The sequence below is a fragment of the Cherax quadricarinatus genome, chromosome 11 (assembly GCF_038502225.1).
Source record: "Cherax quadricarinatus isolate ZL_2023a chromosome 11, ASM3850222v1, whole genome shotgun sequence".
Lineage (NCBI taxonomy): Eukaryota > Metazoa > Arthropoda > Malacostraca > Decapoda > Parastacidae > Cherax > Cherax quadricarinatus.
This window is the reverse complement of record NC_091302.1, coordinates 54,989,835-55,010,423: the sequence shown is the minus strand read 5'-3', so window position 1 is coordinate 55,010,423 and position 20,589 is coordinate 54,989,835. Positions and strand designations below refer to the sequence as shown.

The following is a 20,589-nucleotide window of genomic DNA, read 5'->3' as shown; positions in this document are numbered from 1 at the left end:
TACTGTAGTGTTTTGTCAAGTTCCACTTATTCATTATCATGACACTGTGTCAAGGAACATACTGCCTGACAAAATATTATTTAAAACTGTAGCAACAAGTAGGTTACTCTACCAAATTATAAGAAGCACTGTAGTTTCAGTTTACTGTATGTTCATGCAAAAGTCTTTAGATTCAAGTGCAAAGAGGAAATTCTTTGAAAAACAAAATATGCAAGAAAAGATAAAAATTAATGAGTATTTTTTAAGAAAATAATGATGGGAACTTATTAACAAACCAGATGACAGAAAATGTATGAAAGACATTAAACCAAAACTGTATACTGATCATATCTGGGAAATAATGAAACAAATCTTAAGTCCCATATTAATAAGAACTGAGTGAATGGTTATAAAAATACAGTAAGTATTCAAAACCTCTAATGTTAACAGATGAATGAGCAGACAGACCAAAATTGTGAAGCCTCATTTATATCACATTAGCAACAAATGCACATTACAAGGAATGCTGCTATAAGAGGTAAGGAAATAAGTTGAGGACAAAAGGGTAGATAGTCTGAATTTTTTTTTTTTTTCCAACAAGTCGGCCGTCTCCCACCGAGGCAGGGTGACCCAAAAAGAAAGAAAATCCCCAAAAAGAAAATACTTTCATCATTCAACACTTTCACCTCACTCACACATAAACACTGTTTTTGCAGAGGTGCTCAGAACACAACAGTTTAGAAGCATATACGTATAAAGATACACAACATATCCCTCCAAACTGCTAATATCCCAAAATCCCTCCTTTAGAGTGCAGGCATTGTACTTCCCATTTCCAGGACTCAAGTCCGGCTATATCAAAATAACCGGTTTCCCTGAATCCCTTCACTAAATATTACCCTGCTCACACTCCAACAGATCGTCAAGTCCCAAATACCATTCGTCTCCATTCACTCCTATCGAAAACGCTCATGCACGCCTGCTGGAAGTCCAAGCTCCTCGCCCACAAAACCTCCCTTACCCCTTCCTTCCAACCTTTTCGAGGACGACCCCTACCCCGCCTTCCTTCTCCTACAGATTTAAATGCTCTCCATGTCATTCTACTTTGATCCATTCTCTCTAAATGACCAAACCACCTCAACAACCCCTCTTCAGCCCTCTGACTAATACTTTTATTAACTCCACACCTTCTCCTAATTTCCACACTCCGAATTTTCTGCATAATATTTACACCACACATTGCCCTTAGACAGGACATCTCCACTGCCTCCAACCGCCTCCTCGCTGCTGCATTCACAACCCAAGCTTCACACCCATATAAGAGTGTTGGTACTACTATACTTTCATACATTCCCTTCTTTGCCTCCATAGATAACTTTTTTTGACTCCACATATACCTCAACACACCACTCACCTTTTTTCCTTCATCAATTCTATGATTAACCTCATCCTTCATAAATCCATCTGCCGACACGTCAACTCCCAAGTATCTGAAAACATTCACTTCTTCCATACTCCTCCTCCCCAATTTGATATCCAGTTTTTCTTTATCTAAATCATTTGATACCCTCATCACCTTACTCTTTTCTATGTTCACTTTCAACTTTCTACCATTATATCATTATATCATAGATGGAAGAGGAGTTACGTAATACAGGTTGACCATCACTAATCCGGCATCATCGGGACCTGTAGGGTGCTGGATTACAGAGTGGTTAAGTTAGAGTACACTTAACCCAATGGAGATATTTATGCACTGGAGATTTCACCCACTTTACACCCTATTTTTGGCCCATTCCCTTGTTCCAGTGTATCAAACTCATAGCTATTTTGTTAGTATTCCTTCTATTCTGTTGAATGAGTACAAGGAACTGCCCATTTACCTATTTCAACTACCCAATAAAGTGGTCAGAAATCGGTAATTTGGCCAATTTCACACAAATTTCAAGACATGCCAATTTCAAAATAGGGTCCAGAATAAGCAATCCAGACATTCCTGGCACTAAAATAACATTTTCTCTGTTCATTAGTCACATCTCCAGGCCTCTCTTATATTACACTTGCTTTCCATTTTGAATTTTTATTCACACAAAAAATAGAAGATTTACTGTTATGGAGACTACTGCATTATTGTAATAATCGTATAAATAATGTCAACCTATTTGTGACTGCATATTAGACCGGCCAGTTGGACACATATTGGATGATGTACTCTTGAACATTGGCAAAAATCGAACATTTCCATTACTTTGACCTCAATTTCAAGATACTTTCTGTCATGAAATGTATCAAAATCATATCTATTTCTGTAATATATCTTCCATTCTATCAAATAAGACCAAAAAATCAACAATACAGTCATAAAACCACACGAAATACACTGCAAAGTCGCTGTTTTATTCCAAAAATATGGTCGCCGTTTTTTTCTTCATTATGCACTGTGTGCTGCAAGATTTTGTGTACATAGTGCACACTTACCACAAAGACCTATTCTCTCATATGTAGGCCCAAATTTACCGGTCACAGATTATCTGAGTGAGGTGAGGTCATGGCGACTGACAGTGGCTTCAAAGCCACCTTATCTTCTATGGACAACAAACAGTGTATGTGCTTTACACAATGAGAAGCATTTCTTTTAGTCGTTGGAACCATGGCGAAGGCTAAAAGTGAGCAGGTTATAACAATAAATGGAGAAAAAGAAATTGGAATGATTTATGCAGCAAGCAGTGCCACCAAAGAGTAGCAGAAGGTTGGTGTGGTGACCCCAGAAATTTGAAATTATGCTGGCTGACATTAGTGCTGGATTACTGATGGAACTGGATTACTGATTGCCAGATTAGTGACAGCTGACCTGTACAAGCTTGAACATCCAACATGCATGAAATTGTTACATCAGAGTGAGTGGAGACAATTGCTTTTGGGATCTAACATGCTGTTGGAGTTTGAGCAAGATAACATTTATGAAGGAGTTTAGGAAAACTAGTTAGCCAATCTTGAGTTCTGTGTACATGAAGTACAGTGCAAGCACTCTGAAGGATGAGTGAGGATGCTGTGGTACAGAGGATCATCTGGACTGTCATGTCCATGAAATTCTGGAAAGACAAAGAGAAATGAGTGATTGTGAAAGTACTCCCTTCTTTGGGTCACAGTGCCTTGATGGGAGATGGTCTATGTGTAAAACATAAAATAATAACCCTAATACCCTGTACTATATCATGTCATATAATAAGGGTTATCCAGTAGGAAATGAAAGCCGTATTTTATTCTCAAAGGTAGGTTAAAAAAAAAAAGTTATGTCTTTAAATACATCAACAGTCTTCTTCAAGAGATGGAGGTGACGAAAGTCACAAAAATTGCAAACATGTTTAGAAAAAAAAGTCGTCTAAGTAGCAAGACCAGACTTTCTTTTAGGCTTTACATGCAATTTTTTTCAGATTCAATGTCAGGGTGGTAATAAAAATCAGATGCTACAGTTGATAAGGGTACAAATTTCAAAATACAGTGGTATCTCAGGATACGAACAGCCCACAACTCGAACAATTATGTAATTGTATTTATGTAAGTCCTAGGTAGTAGGTTGGTAGACAGCAACCGCCCAGGGAGGTACTACCGTCCTGCCAAGTGAGTGTAAAACGAAAGCCTGTACGTAATTGTTTTACATGATGGTAGGATTGCTGGTGTCCTTTTTTCTGTCTCATGAACATGCAAGATTTCAGGTATGTCTTGCTACTTCTACTTACACTTAGGTCACATTACACATACATGTAAAGCGTATATATACACATCCCTCTGGGTTTTCTTCTATTTTCTTTCTAGTTCTTGTTCTTGTTTATTTCCTCTTATCTCCATGGGGAAGTGGAACAGAATTCTTCCTCCGTAAGCCATGCGTGTTGTAAGAGGCGACTAAAATGCTGGGAGCAAGGGGCTAGTAACCCCTTCTCCTGTATATATTACTAAATTTGAAAGGAGAAACTTTTGTTTTTCCTTTTGGGCCACCCCGCTTCGGTGGGATACGGTCGGTGTGTTGAAAGGAAAGGATTTACGTAAGTCCTAGGTAGTAGGTTGGTAGACAGCAACCGCCCAGGGAGGTACTACCGTCCTGCCAAGTGATTGTAAAATGAAAGCCTGTAATTGTTTTACATGATGGTAGGATTGCTAGTGTCTTTTTTATGTCTCATAAACATGCAAGTTTTCAGGTACGTCTTGCTACTTCTACTTACACTTAGGTCACACTACACATACATGTACAAGCATATATATACACACCTCTCTGGGTTTTCTTCTATTTTCTTTCTAGTTCTTGTTCTTGTTTATTTCCTCTTATCTCAATAGGGAAGTGGAACAGAATTCTTCCTCCATAAGCCATGCGTGTTGTAAGAAGCGACTAAAATGCCGGGAGCAAGGGGCTAGTAACCCCTTCTCCTGTATAAATTACTAAATTTGAAAAGAGAAACTTATGTTTTTCTTTTTGGGCCACACTGCCTCAGTGGGATACGGCTGGTTTGCTGAAAGAAAGAAGATATATGTAAGTAGGTAGTAGGTTGGAAGACAGCAACCGCCCAGGGAGGTACTACCGTCCTGCCAAGTGAGTGTAAAACGAAAGCCTGTACGTAATTGTTTTACATGATGGAAGGATTGCTGGTGTCCATTTTTCTGTCTCATAAACATGCAAGGTTTCAGGTATGTCTTGCTACTTTTACTTACACTTAGGTCACACTACACATACATGTACAAGCATATATATACACACACCCCTCTGGGTTTTCTTCTATTTTCTTACTAGTTCTTGTTCTTGTTTATTTCCTCTTACCTCCATGGGGAAGTGGAACAGAATTCTTCCTCCCTAAGCCATGCGTGTTGTAAGAGGCGACTAAAATGCTGGGAGCAAGGGGCTAGTAACTCCTCCTGTATATATTACTAAATGTAAAAGGAGAAACTTTCGTTTTTCTTTTTGGGCCACCCCGCCTCGGTGGGATACGGCCGGTGTGTTGAAAGAAAGAAAGATTTATGTAAGTGCTTTTGTAAGTGTATTTTTGGGGGTTTGAAACGGATTAATCTAATTTACATTATTCCTTATGTGAACAAATTCTTCCTGTATCGGCACTTGAACAGCCTTCTGGAACGAAATAAATTCGTATCCCGAGGTACCACTGTTGAGCAACTTTCAAAAGTTTACAATGAACATTTGAACATTTTTTTTTTTTCAACAAGTTGGCAGTCTCCCACCGAGGCAGGGTGACCCAAAAAAGAAAGAAAATCCCCAAAAGAAAATACTTTCATCATCATTCAACACTTTCACCACACTCACACATTATCACTGTTTTTGCAGAGGTGCTCAGAATACAACAGTTTAGAAGCATACACATACTATAAATATACACAACATATCCCTCCAAACTGCCAATATCCCAAACCCCTCCTTTAAAGTGCAGGCATTGTACTTCCCATTTCCAGGACTCAAGTCCGACTATATGAAAATAACCGGTTTCCCTGAATCCCTTCACTAAATATTACCCTGCTCACACTCCAACAGATCGTCAGGTCCCAAGTACCATTCGTCTCCATTCGCTCCTATCTAACACGCTCACACACGCTTCCTGGAAGTCCAAGCCCCTTGCCCACAAAACCTCCTTTACCCCCTCTCTCCAACCCTTTCGAGGACGACCCCTACCCCGCCTTCCTTCCCCTATAGATTTATATGCTTTCCATGTCATTCTACTTTGATCCATTCTCTCTAAATGACCAAACCACCTCAACAACCCCTCTTCTGCCCTCTGACTAATACTTTTATTAACTCCACACCTTTTCCTAATTTCCACACTCCGAATTTTCTGCATAATATTTACACCGCACATTGCCCTTAAACGGGACATCTCCACTGCCTCCAACCGTCTCCTCGCTGCTGCATTTACCACCCAAGCTTCACACCCATATAAGAGTGTTGGTACTACTATACTTTCATACATTCCCTTCTTTGCCTCCATAGATAACGTTTTTTGACTCCACATATACCTCAACGCACCACTCACCTTTTTTCCCTCATCAATTCTATGATTAACCTCATCCTTCATAAATCCATCCGCCGACACGTCAACTCCCAAGTATCTGAAAACATTCACTTCTTCCATACTCCTCCTCCCCAATTTGATATCCAATTTTTCTTTATCTAAATCATTTGATACCCTCATCACCTTACTCTTTTCTATGTTCACTTTCAACTTTCTACCTTTACACACATTCCCAAACTCATCCACTAACCTTCGCAATTTTTCTTTAGAATTTCCCATAAGCACAGTATCATCAGCAAAAAGTAACTGTGTCAATTCCCATTTTGAATTTGATTCCCAATGTTTAATCCCACCCCTCTCCCGAACATCCTAGCATTTACTTCCTTTACAACCCCATCTATAAATATATTAAACAACCATGGTGACATTACACATCCCTGTCTAAGACCTACTTTTACCAGGAAGTAGTCTCCCTCTCTTCTACACACCCTAACCTGAGCCTCACTATCCTCATAAAAACTCTTTACAGCATTTAATAACTTACCACCTATTCCATATACTTGCAACATCTGCCACATTGCTCCTCTATCCACTCTATCACATGCATTTTCTAAATCCATAAATGCAATAAAAACTTCCCTACCTTTATCTAAATACTGTTCACATATATGCTTCAATGTAAATACTTGATCTACACATCCCCTACCCACTCTGAAACCTCCTTGCTCATCTGCAGTCCTACATTCTCTCTTACCTCCAATTCTTTTAATTATAACCCTACTGTACACTTTTCCTGGTATACTCAGTAAACTTATTCCTCTATAATTTTTACAGTCTCTTTTGTCCCCTTTCCCTTTATATAAAGGGACTGTACATGCTCTCTGCCAATCCCTAGGTACCTTCCCCTCTTTCATACATTTATTAAACAAAAGTACCAACCACTCCAACACTATATCCCCCCCCCTGCTTTTAAAATTTCTGTCATGATCCCATCAGTTCCAGCTGCTTTATCCCCTTTCATTCTACATAATGCCTCACATACCTCCCCCACACTTACATTCTGCTCTTCTTCACTCCTAAAAGATGGTATACCTCCCTGACCAGTGCATGAAATTACTGCCTCTCTTTCTTCCTTAACATTTAAAAGTTCCTCAAAATATTCTCGCCATCTCCCTAATACCTCCCTCTCCCCATCTACTAACTCCCCTACTCTGTTTTTAACTGACAAATCCATACTTTCCCTAGGCTTTCTTAACTTGTTTAACTCACTCCAAAATTTTTTCTTATTTTCATTAAAATTTCTTGACAGTGCCTCTCCCACTCTATCATCTGCTCTCCTTTTGCACTCTCTCACCACTCTCTTTACCTTTCTTTTACTCTCCATATACTCTGCTCTTCTTATAACACTTCTGCTTTGTAAAAACCTCTCATAAGCTATCTTTTTCTCTTTTATCACACCCTTTACTTCATCATTCCACCAATCACTCCTCTTTCCTCATGCCCCCACCCTCCTATAACCACAAACTTCTGCCCCACATTCTAATACTGCATTTTTAAAACTATTCCAACTCTCTTCAACCCCCCCCACTACTCATCTTTGCACTAGCCCACCTTTCTGCCAATAGTCGCTTACATCTCACCCGAACTTCCTCCTCCCTTAGTTTATACACTTTCACCTCCCTCTTACTTGTTGTTGCCACCTTCCTCTTTTCCCATCTACCTCTTACTCTAACTGTAGCTACAACTAAATAATGATCCGATATATCAGTTGGCCCTCTATAAACATGTACATCCTGGATCCTACCCACCAACCTTTTATCCACCAATACATAATCTAATAAACTACTTTCATTACATGCTACATCATACCTTGTATATTTATTTATCCTCTTTTCATAAAATATGTATTACTTATTACCAAATCTCTTTCTACACATTTTTTATTATTTTTTTATTATCACACCGGCCGATTCCCACCAAGGCAGGGTGGCCCGAAAAAGAAAAACTTTCACCATCATTCACTCCATCACTGTCTTGCCAGAAGGGTGCTTTACACTACAGTTTTTAAACTGCAACATTAACACCCCTCCTTCAGAGTGCAGGCACTGTACTTCCCATCTCCAGGACTCAAGTCCGGCCTGCCGGTTTCCCTGAATCCCTTCATAAATGTTACTTTGCTCACACTCCAACAGCACGTCAAGTATTAAAAACCATTTGTCTCCATTCACTCCTATCAAACACGCTCACGCATGCCTGCTGGAAGTCCAAGCCCCTCGCACACAAAACCTCCTTTACCCCCTCCCTCCAACCCTTCCTAGGCCGACCCCTACCCCGCCTTCCTTCCACTACAGACTGATACACTCTTGAAGTCATTCTGTTTCGCTCCATTCTCTCTACATGTCCGAACCACCTCAACAACCCTTCCTCAGCCCTCTGGACAACAGTTTTGGTAATCCCGCACCTCCTCCTAACTTCCAAACTACGAATTCTCTGCATTATATTCACACCACACATTGCCCTCAGACACGACATCTCCACTGCCTCCAGCCTTCTCCTCGCTGCAACATTCATCACCCACGCTTCACACCCATATAAGAGCGTTGGTAAAACTATACTCTCATACATTCCCCTCTTTGCCTCCAAGGACAAAGTTCTTTGTTTCCACAGACTCCTAAGTGCACCACTCACTCTTTTTCCCTCATCAATTCTATGATTCACCTCATCTTTCATAGACCCATCCGCTGACACGTCCACTCCCAATTATCTGAATACGTTCACCTCCTCCATACTCTCTCCCTCCAATCTGATATTCAATCTTTCATCACCTAATCTTTTTGTTATCCTCATAACCTTACTCTTTCCTGTATTCACCTTTAATTTTCTTCTTTTGCACACCCTACCAAATTCATCCACCAATCTCTGCAACTTCTCTTCAGAATCTCCCAAGAGCACAGTGTCATCAGCAAAGAGCAGCTGTGACAACTCCCACTTTGTGTGTGATTCTTTATCTTTTAACTCCACGCCTCTTGCCAAAACCCTCGCATTTACTTCTCTTACAACCCCATCTATAAATATATTAAACAACCACGGTGACATCACACATCCTTGTCTAAGGCCTACTTTTACTGGGAAAAAATTTCCCTCTTTCCTACATACTCTAACTTGAGCCTCACTATCCTCGTAAAAACTCTTCACTGCTTTCAGTAACCTACCTCCTACACCATACACTTGCAACATCTGCCACATTGCCCCCCTATCCACCCTGTCATACGCCTTTTCCAAATCCATAAATGCCACAAAGACCTCTTTAGCCTTATCTAAATACTGTTCACTTATATGTTTCACTGTAAACACCTGGTCCACACACCCCCTACCTTTCCTAAAGCCTCCTTGTTCATCTGCTATCCTATTCTCCGTCTTACTCTTAATTCTTTCAATTATAACTCTACCATACACTTTACCAGGTACACTCAACAGACTTATCCCCCTATAATTTTTGCACTCTCTTTTATCCCCTTTGCCTTTATACAAAGGAACTATGCATGCTCTCTGCCAATCCCTAGGTACCTTACCCTCTTCCATACATTTATTAAATAATTGCACCAACCACTCCAAAACTATATCCCCACCTGCTTTTAACATTTCTATCTTTATCCCATCAACCCCGGCTGCCTTACCCCCTTTCATTTTACCTACTGCCTCACGAACTTCCCCCACACTCACAACTGGCTCTTCCTCACTCCTACAAGATGTTATTCCTCCTTGCCCTATACACGAAATCACAGCTTCCCTATCTTCATCAACATTTAACAATTCCTCAAAATATTCCCTCCATCTTCCCAATACCTCTAACTCTCCATTTAATAACTCTCCTCTCCTATTTTTAACTGACAAATCCATTTGTTCTCTAGGCTTTCTTAACTTGTTAATCTCACTCCAAAACTTTTTCTTATTTTCAACAAAATTTGTTGATAACATCTCACCCACTCTCTCATTTGCTCTCTTTTTACATTGCTTCACCACTCTCTTAACTTCTCTCTTTTTCTCCATATACTCTTCCCTCCTTGCATCACTTCTACTTTGTAAAAACTTCTCATATGCTAACTTTTTCTCCCTTACTACTCTCTTTACATCATCATTCCACCAATCGCTCCTCTTCCCTCCTGCACCCACTTTCCTGTAACCACAAACTTCTGCTGAACACTCTAACACTACATTTTTAAACCTACCCCATACCTCTTCGACCCCATTGCCTATGCTCTCATTAGCCCATCTATCCTCCAATAGCTGTTTATATCTTACCCTAACTGCCTCCTCTTTTAGTTTATAAACCTTCACCTCTCTCTTCCCTGATGCTTCTATTCTCCTTGTATCCCATCTACCTTTTACTCTCAGTATAGCTACAACTAGAAAGTGATCTGATATATCTGTGGCCCCTCTATAAACATGTACATCCTGAAGTCTACTCAACAGTCTTTTATCTACCAATACATAATCCAACAAACTACTGTCATTTCGCCCTACATCATATCGTGTATACTTATTTATCCTCTTTTTCTTAAAATATGTATTACCTATAACTAAACCCCTTTCTATACAAAGTTCAATCAAAGGGCTCCCATTATCATTTACACCTGGCACCCCAAACTTACCTACCACACCCTCTCTAAAAGTTTCTCCTACTTTAGCATTCAAGTCCCCTACCACAATTACTCTCTCACTTGGTTCAAAGGCTCCTATACATTCACTTAACATCTCCCAAAATCTCTCTCTCTCCTCTGCATTCCTCTCTTCTCCAGGTGCATACACGCTTATTATGACCCACTTCTCGCATCCAACCTTTACTTTAATCCACATAATTCTTGAATTTACACATTCATATTCTCTTTTCTCCTTCCATAACTGATCATTTAACATTACTGCTACCCCTTCCTTTGCTCTAACTCTCTCAGATACTCCAGATTTAATCCCATTTATTTCCCCCCACTGAAACTCTCCTACCCCCTTCAGCTTTGTTTCGCTTAGGGCCAGGACATCCAACTTCTTTTCATTCATAACATCAGCAATCATCTGTTTCTTGTCATCCGCACTACATCCACGCACATTTAAGCAACCCAGTTTTATAAAGTTTTTCTTCTTCTCTTTTTTAGTAATTGTATACAGGAGAAGGGGTTACTAGCCCATTGCTCCCGGCATTTTAGTCGCCTCATACGACACGCATGGCTTACGGAGGAAAGATTCTTTTCCACTTCCCCATGGACAATAGAAGAAATAAAAAAGAACAAGAGCTATTTAGAAAAAAGAGAAAAACCTAGATGTATGTATATATATATATGCATGTGCGTGTCTGTGAAGTGTGACCAAAGTGTAAGTAGGAGTAGCAAGATATCCCTGTTATCTTAGCGTGTTTATGAGACAGAAAAAGAAACCAGCAATCCTACCATCATGCAAAACAGTTACAGGTTTTTGTTTCACAGTCATCTGGCAGGACGGTAGTACTTCCCTGGGTGGTTGCTGTCTACCAACCTACTACCTACACATAGCTCAATTAAAGGCTCCCCATTTACATTTACCCCTGGCACCCCAAATTTACCTACTACTCCCTCCATAACATTTTTACCCACTTTAGCATTGAAATCCCCAACCACCATTACTCTCACACTTGATTCAAAACTCTCCACGCATTCACTCAACATTTCCCAAAATCTCTCTCCTCTACACTTCTCTCTTCTCCAGGTGCATACACGCTTATTATAACCCACTTTTCACATCCAATCTTTATTTTACTCCACATAATCCTTGAATTAATACATTTATAGTCCCTCTTTTCCTGCCATAGCTTATCCTTCAACATTATTGCTACTCCTTCTTTAGCTCTAACTCTATTTGAAACCCCTGACCTAATCCCATTTATTCCTCTCCATTGAAACTCTCCCACCCCCTTCAGCTTTGTTTCACTTAAAGCCAGGACATCCAGCTTCTTCTCATTCATAACATCCACAATCATCTCTTTCTTATCATTTGCACAACATCCACGCACATTCAGACTTCCCACTTTGACAATTTTCTTCTTCTTATTCTTTTTAGTAATCTTTACAGGAAAATGGGTTACTAGCCCATTGTTCCCGGCATTTTAGTTGACTTTTACAACACGCATGGCTTACGGAGGAAAGATTCTTATTCCACTTCCCCATGGATATAAAAGGAAAAGTAATAAGACCAAGAACTATTAAGATAAAATCAAAGAAAACTCAGATGAGTGTGTATAAATAAATGTGTACATGTATATGTAGTGCCTTTCATAAAATAGAATGATTAAACATTTCAATAAAATTAGAAAATATTGAAATTTTAATCCTTAGCGAACACTTCAAAATATCCAAGGAAGTTTATATACACAGGAGAATGTTTACAACAGCAACAATTAAAAAATCATACTTTTCAAATTTTGATTTTATAATAAAACAAAAATAATAACATGGCAGAGCCTGTAATGAATGAAATAAGAAAAAATGGCCTAAATAAAAAACTTTAAAATTACAGTAGAAACCAAGTAATGTAGTGTAAAATCATTGCTACATAACTCACTTCTCAACTGCATGAGTGAGGACTTGTGAAGAGTCAAGGAGAAAAGTGTTTATGACTTGAAGTGATGCCATCCTCACTGAGGCTGATGGATCCTTCAGCACACTTGTCATTAATGATGGTGCTTGACACATCAATGGGGGCCAGTAGCTGAACTTGTGCTGCTTTCCCACTTTCTACATAATATATATAATAAAATTATATACAAATGATCATAATACTTTCAAGAGGTTTAGCATCAGAAAACTGTGACAGAGGGCTAATTTTTTTTTTCAACACACTGGCTGTCTCCCACTGAAGAAAGTAACATTTTCACCATCATTCACGCTGTCTTTGCAGAGGCATGCATATACAACAGTTCAGATGTCACTCCTAACACCAAATATCTCAAACCCCTCCTTTAAAGTGCAGGCACTGTACTTCCCACCTCCAGGACTCAAGTCAGGCTAACCAGTTTCCCTGAATTCCTTCACAAAATATTAAAAGGGCTAATTACTATAACTAAGAACATTGCTGCATCAAATTATGGGCATGGTGAAACAAAAAATTAATTAAGATATAAGAATGTTCATTAATTTCTTTGAAAATAAAATACAGTGTTACCTTGAGTTATGAAATTAATTTGTTCTGGAAGGCTGTTTGAGTGCCCATACTGAACGAATTTGTTCCCATAAGGAATACCGTAAATTAGATTAGTTCATTTCAGACCCCCAAAAATACACTTACAAAAGCACTTAAAAAATACACTTAAATAAATGCTCGACTTGGGAGCTGTTCAAAACTCGAGGTACCACTGTAAATTCACAATCTTATTTGATTTGCGTATGTGTTATAAGAAGAGCAGAGTATATGGAGAGTAAAAGAAAGGTGAAGAGAGTGGTGAGAGAGTGCAAAAGGAGAGCAGATGATAGAGTGGGAGACGCACTGTCAAGAAACTTTAATGAAAATAAGAAAAAATTTTGGAATGAGTTAAACAAGTTAAGAAAGCCTAGGGAAAGTATGGATTTGTCAGTTAAAAACAGAGTAGGGGAGTTAGTAGATGGGGTGAGGGAGGTATTAGGTAGATGGCGAGAATATTTTGAGGAATTTTTAAATGTTGAGGAAGAAAGGGAGACGGTAATTTCATGCACTGGTCAGGGAGGTATACCATCTTTTAGGAGTGAAGAAGAGCAGAATGTAAGTGTGGGGGAGGTACGCAAGGCATTACGTAGAATGAAAGGGGGTAAAACAGCTGGAACTGATGGGATCATGACAGAAATGTTAAAAGCAGGGGGGGATATAGTGTTGGAGTGGTTGGTACTTTTGTTTAATAAATGTATGAAAGAGGGGAAGGTACCTAGGGATTGGCGGAGAGCATGTATAGTCCCTTTATATAAAGGGAAAGGGGACAAAAGAGATTGTAAAAATTATAGAGGAATAAGTTTATTGAGTATACCAGGAAAAGTGTACGGTAGGGTTATAATTGAAAGAATTAGAGGCAAGACAGAATGTAGGATTGCGGATGAGCAAGGAGGTTTAGAGTGGGTAGGGGATGTGTAGATCAAGTGTTTACATTGAAGCATATATGTGAACTGTATTTAGATAAGGGTAGGGAAGTTTTTATTGCATTTATGGATTTAGAAAAGGCATATGATAGAGTGGATAGAGGAGCAATGTGGCAGATGTTGCAAGTATATGGAATAGGTGGTAAGTTATTAAATGCTGTAAAGAGTTTTTATGAGGACAGTGAGGCTCAGGTTAGGGTGTGTAGAAGAGAGGGAGACTACTTTCCAGTAAAAGCAGGTCTTAGACAGGGATGTGTAATGTCAACATGGTTGTTTAATATATTTATAGATGGGGTTGTAAAAGAAGTAAATGCTAGGGTGTTCGGGAGAGGGGTGGGATTAAATTATGGGGAATCAAATTCAAAATGGGAATTAACACAGTTACTTTTTGCTGATGATACTGTGCTTATGGGAGATTCTAAAGAAAAATTGCAAAGGTTAGTGGATGAGTTTGGGAATGTGTGTAAAGGTAGAAAGTTGAAAGTGAACATAGAAAAGAGTAAGGTGATGAGTGTATCAAATGATTTAGATAAAGAAAAATTGGATATCAAATTGGGGAGGAGGAGTATGGAAGAAGTGAATGTTTTCAGATACTTGGGAGTTGACGTGTCGGCGGATGGATTTATGAAGGATGAGGTTAATCATAGAATTGATGAGGGAAAAAAGGTGAGTGGTGCATTGAGGTATATGTAGAGTCAAAAAACGTTATCTATGGAGGCAAAGAAGGGAATGTATGAAAGTATAGTAGTACCAACACTCTTATATGGGTGTGAAGCTTGGGTGGTAAATGCAGCAGCGAGGAGACGGTTGGAGGCAGTGGAGATGTCCTGTCTAAGGGCAATGTGTGGTGTAAATATTATGCAGAAGATTCGGAGTGTGGAAATTAGGAAAAGGTGTGGAGTTAATAAAAGTATTAGTCAGAGGGCTGAAGAGGGGTTGTTGAGGTGGTTTGGTCATTTAGAGAGAATGGATCAAAGTAGAATGACATGGAAAGCATATAAATCTATAGGGGAAGGAAGGCGAGGCAGGGGTCGTCCTCGAAAGGGTTGGAGAGAGGGGGTAAAGGAGGTTTTGTGGGCAAGGGGCTTGGACTTCCAGCAAGCATGCATGAGTGTGTTAGATAGGAGTGAATGGAAACGAATGATACTTGGGACCTGACGATCTGTTGGAGTGTGAGCAGGGTAATATTTAGTGAAGGGATTCAGGGAAACCGGTTATTTCATATAGTCGGACTTGAGTCCTGGAAATGGGAAGTACAATGCCTGCACTTTAAAGTAGGGGTTTGGGATATTGGCAGTTTGGAGGGATATGTTGTGTATCTTTATACATATATGCTTCTAAACTGTTGTATTCTGAGCACCTCTGCAAAAACAGTGATTATGTGTGAGTGTGGTGAAAGTGTTGAATGATGATAAAAGCATTTTCTTTTTGGGGATTTTCTTTCTTTTTTGGGTCACCCTGCTTCGGTGGGAGACGGCCGACTTGTTGGAAAAAAAAAATATATATTTTCATACTATAGTTTATGTCGTTGTTGTGGGATGTATATGCTCATGCATAAGCTCATATTTTGTTGTTCTAATGTGCTGTTTTATTCGTTCAAGAAGAAAGGGCTGAGCATCTTACATAATTTAAGAAATACTCTATAATTTGTATTCATATTACACGAGCCAACAAAATTTAACTTTTAATTCAGTTCAAACACCAAATTAGTTGGTTTAAGCCAACCATGATGAATTGATCACGAATCTGAGTTTGTTGAGCCTCTATCATGCAAGGTTTTTCTGAAATCTTATAATAAATATTCTGGCTCTTTAACTACAGACTTCATACATTCATAAACAAAACTGCACGTAGATGTATATGGGACAGAACTATTAATCAGGATACAACTTGATCAAGATGTTCAAGTTACAAGCCTTATGGTTCTTCTCACCTAATATTTTTTTAAACAAGAATGGATTTCACTCCAGCTAATTATTTCCTCTAAGGAATAATTATGCTTTACCAGCACACATCATGGTGGCACTTCAAAACAATGTAAGTCAAAGTAGTAAACAAATAACTTACATCAATGACAGCATTTATAGCTTGAAGCGAGCACTGGCGAGCCCGAGCCATTAATGTTGATTCCTTTTCACCTCCTCCTTCAAAATCAGAGAAGTCAGTCTCAGAGCCACTCACTCGGACTTCTGCAGTACTCTCATCTTGAGAGGTCGTTTCTGGCGAAGTCTCTGTCTCGGGTGCTAACAATGAAATTTAATGGTGAAAGTTATTGCAAATATTTAATATAAGCCCAAAACCAATACTCCATATTCTTATATTTGGAGTTACCAATTTAGTCGAAAATGATGTTAATCTTCCTATTCACCCTAGTTTGCCAAAATGAAAAAATTAATACTTCCCCAATATAAACATTTTTTTTTTTAACACAGTCAGTTATCTCCCACCGAGGCAGGGTGACCCAAAAAGAAAATACTTTCATCATTCAACACTTTCACCTCACTCATACATAATCACTGTCTTTGTAGAGGTGCTCAGATACGACAGTTTAGAAGTCCCTCCAAACTGCCAATATCCCAAACCCCTCCTTTAAAGTGCAGGCATTATACTTCCCATTTCCAAGACTCAACTCCAGCTAACCGGTTTCCCTGAATCCCTTCACAAAATATTACCCTGCTCACACTCCAACAGCTCGTCAGGTCCCAAAAACCATTCGTCTCCATTCACCCCTATCTAGAGTGAACATTAAAATGGTATAAAATACTGACAGGTTGTTAGGTAAGACACATATGCAACAGTTAGGTATCTTTATTTCGAAACGTTTCGCCTACACAGAAGGCTTCTTCAGTCGAGTACAGAAAAGTTAATAGAAGCAGAAGATACTTGAAGACGATGTAATCAGTCCATCACCCTTGAAGTTTTGAGGTGGTGAGTCCCTCAGTCTGGAGAAGAGCATTGTTCCATAGTCTGAAACAATATGAAGTAGAAGCCTACTGTGTAGGCGAAACGTTTCGAAATAAAGATACCTAACTGTTGCATGTGTGTCTTACCTAACACCACTCCTATCTAACAAGCTCACACATGCTTGCTGATATTAAACAAAAATTAATACAATTTCTCTTTTTCTCACCTAGAGAAGAATTCACAGAAATTTTATCTTTCTCAGCTTTTAAAGTTTGCTTCTCTCTGGCCCACTGAGGTTTAAGAGAGACAGTGGCAGCCAGAGTAGCTGCTGGTGGGGGAACTCGCAGACCTAGACCCATACCATCCACAGCAGCTACAAGAGGACATGGACCACTATCACAATCTGAGGTTGATCGTGATGGCTGGGCTCTTTTCCGACGAAGTCTCTTACGACGATTTCGATTAGTATAATTCTGTAAATTTGGTATCATTTTACAGAGGTTATACAAACCTGTATAATGTTCAAAAATCCAGTTATACCCTATATATCTTTTCTACATTGCAGAGAAGTGTGATAACTGACACCAAAAATATAATTTTCTATGTGCCCTAATATACTATACTGTATATTTTACATTAATCTTAACTACATAATTGAAGTCAACAGAAAACTTATGGAGGTCACTTCTAAACTTTAATTTTTTACTATTCATGCCTTAAATATCACTTAAATTGTGTTAATGGCTACAGTTAAGGGGTCTGGTAAATCCACCAAGCATATTTTGGATAACCACAGGGTTAGTTTTGATAACTCAATGAAGTTTGCACCATTCAGGGAATGTAAATGCAGACATACTTTGGAAGAAAATTTACAAAGTTTGATAAACCAATTAGGGAAGGTATGTAAAAGAAGGAAATTGAAAGTAAACATAGGAAAGAGCAAGGTAATGAGAGTATCACACAATATAGGCAATAAGAGATTAGATATTAGATAGAAAGCAGGGAGTATGGAGGAGGTACAAGTGTTCACAAATTTAGGGGTTGACCTGTCGATGGATGGTGCTATGAAAGATGAGGTGAACCATAAAAATTGATGAAGGTAAAAAAAAAAAAAAAGGTGGGTGATGCACTGAGGTATCTGTAAAGACAGAGAACTTTATCCATGGAAGCAAAAAGGTAAATGCATCAGAGTATAGTGGTTGCAACACTGCTGTATCAGTTTGAAGCATGTGTAGTCATTTTTCTGACATGTCCAACAAAGACAGCTTAGACTTACTCTTGATGAGGAATCACTCTCCATTCCAGATGAGAGAGGAACCTCCACTTCAGGGCTAGCTGTGTGCTGTACCAGTTCACTGTGAGCAAAACCAGGCAATCCATAAAATACAAATGGACGGCAGGTACTAACAATAATGTTTCCTAGTATGTCATTCGGAGCACATACAACTAGATTGTACAAAACACTTAGAGCTGATGCAACTAGATGTAAATATAATTTATGTGAACACAAGTCTGGATTGGGTAATGGCTGTCTTAAAATGCCAATGACAATTCTCTGAATTGTAGACACAACTTCCGCTGGAAAGATCTCTTCATTGTGCTGCCGAGACTCTGCAACAATTTCTGGAGCAACGTAAGTCAGAAGATGAAGGCAACGCATTGCAAGTGCTTGATTTTGCCATGGTGAGTTTGAGTCCAGTGTCAGTGTGAGAGAACCCTTGGTACCAGCAAGACTCAAGTAGATCTGAAAAAAAAGAAATTACATATACGTATACTGTAGTAACAAATCAGATGTATGAAATTATGAACACATTTATGGGAAAAGAAGTAAACTTATAGTGGTCATACACTGTCTGAGAAATGGGCAGTAATCAGATCTGACCTGAGGAAAGACATGGGTAGCTCCAGTTCCTTGCATAGAGGAAGCTACATATATGAAATGCATAACAGATTTATTTTAATGAAAAAATTTAATACGGTGAACAATGTAAAATATCATAGTAGACTTAGGGAAGGAAAAAAAAATAACACAAGTATAACTGAACAGATTATAAAAAAGAAAATGATGAGCTAAGATGATACAAAATTTCAGAGAAACAAAATGCAATAAAATATTAACATATGCAAGCTAAACTATATACAATTACTATTTACTCAAAGTTCTGTAAAAGCTTTTCTGAAAAATTTTAGAGATTTCATTACAAGAAAATAAGCTAGCAGACAAATGATAAATGGCACACATTCTGCCGACATTTAAAAAAACATGATAGTGGCCCATTATACTACATAGGCACATCTCGCTGACAAATATAAATTATTATTATAGTCATTAGAAAGTACTAAACCCTTGGGGTCATTATCTGTGGAGTGGGAGGCAATCAGGTTTGATGAATATATAGAGTAAGAAGTCATTAAAGGAAAGTGAATAATACACTTGGAGAGCAAAAACTTGCTGATTATCAAACACTTCAGACTGCTCAGCTACAAAGTGATGTACAGTACATTTTTGCATCTAATCTATTAAGCAATTACTAGTCAAATAAATTATTCAAAATAGATAGATGATGCTTAGTAGTGAATTTATATTTAACAGAGTTCACCATTAAAGACTAGTATGTGCAATACATACTAGATATAATATGAAACATGCAGGTTAAGTCAACTGACTTGCTGGTTTGTCATGTATGACTCACAAACTAAGACAATAAATTTTAGCAAGTAAATGAATAGAAAAACAGTAAGCACATCAACCATGGAAGAGCCACAGAAATTATGAAATCAGAAGAAACCTCACCTCATCAGAATGGTCAACAGCATCTCGCAGGGCAGCAGCTAGAGCACGTAATATTTGATGAACTGTTTCATTGTCGTGTAAGTCCCTCCCATGGTATTTAAGGGCAGAACTAAGCCAGGCAATGACCTTATCTAAAGTTAATGATGATAGGCTTGTGCTGCTCTGCCATCTAAGGAGTGAAGCAAGCAAGTGTGATGTCTGTTTGACCAGGGAACTTTTGGGACTCACAATACCAGACACACACTGATCCACAACACAGTGAATTTGCTTTAGGAAAAAGAACATTTACATTAGTAAATCCTACAATATACTGTACTGTTTAGAGATTAATCAACTGTATTCAATCACAAATGATTTTGTTTGGTAAAACAAGTTACCCATGCTTAAGTGATTTTGTAGCTTCAAGTATTTCACACCATAAAATGACTTTACCACATAGTGCAAATATGTTCAGCACTGTCTTTCAAGTTTAACAGTATTTTTTATTTTAGTTAATTGAGATAGAACTTGGTAAGAGCTCAAATGAGACAACATACGAGTGGTTGGTGGCCTTAACTAATTTTTACTGAATTGATCCAAACAGAATATCACAAAATTATTTTTTCTGAAAGATAAAATTTACTAAAGAAATCTACAAATGATATTAAAGGCAGAAGAATAAATTTGTACCGTACAATGATTCTGAGAGTACATAAAGGCATACACTGTTGACAAATTATGTTAATTAAACCTAGGCTAATCCAGTAAGGTTAAACTATTAATTATTTTTAATGGG

At 38.5% G+C, this 20,589-nt stretch overlaps 1 protein-coding gene across 3 annotated transcripts in view; it reads right to left on the bottom strand.

Moving 5' to 3' along the window:
- The window catches only part of LOC128687636 (HEAT repeat-containing protein 6), a 55,491-nt gene that overhangs the window by 30,263 nt on the left and 4,639 nt on the right, over positions 1-20,589 (bottom strand). For all 3 annotated transcript variants that reach the window (XM_053775189.2, XM_053775188.2, XM_053775190.2), the window contains 5 exons: positions 19,815-20,081; positions 18,297-18,764; positions 17,247-17,493; positions 16,184-16,359; positions 12,576-12,748 (listed from right to left, as the gene is read on the bottom strand). In XM_053775189.2, the coding sequence (XP_053631164.1) occupies positions 12,576-12,748; positions 16,184-16,359; positions 17,247-17,493; positions 18,297-18,764; positions 19,815-20,081 (1,331 nt within the window). The remainder of the gene's footprint in view (positions 1-12,575; positions 12,749-16,183; positions 16,360-17,246; positions 17,494-18,296; positions 18,765-19,814; positions 20,082-20,589) is intronic.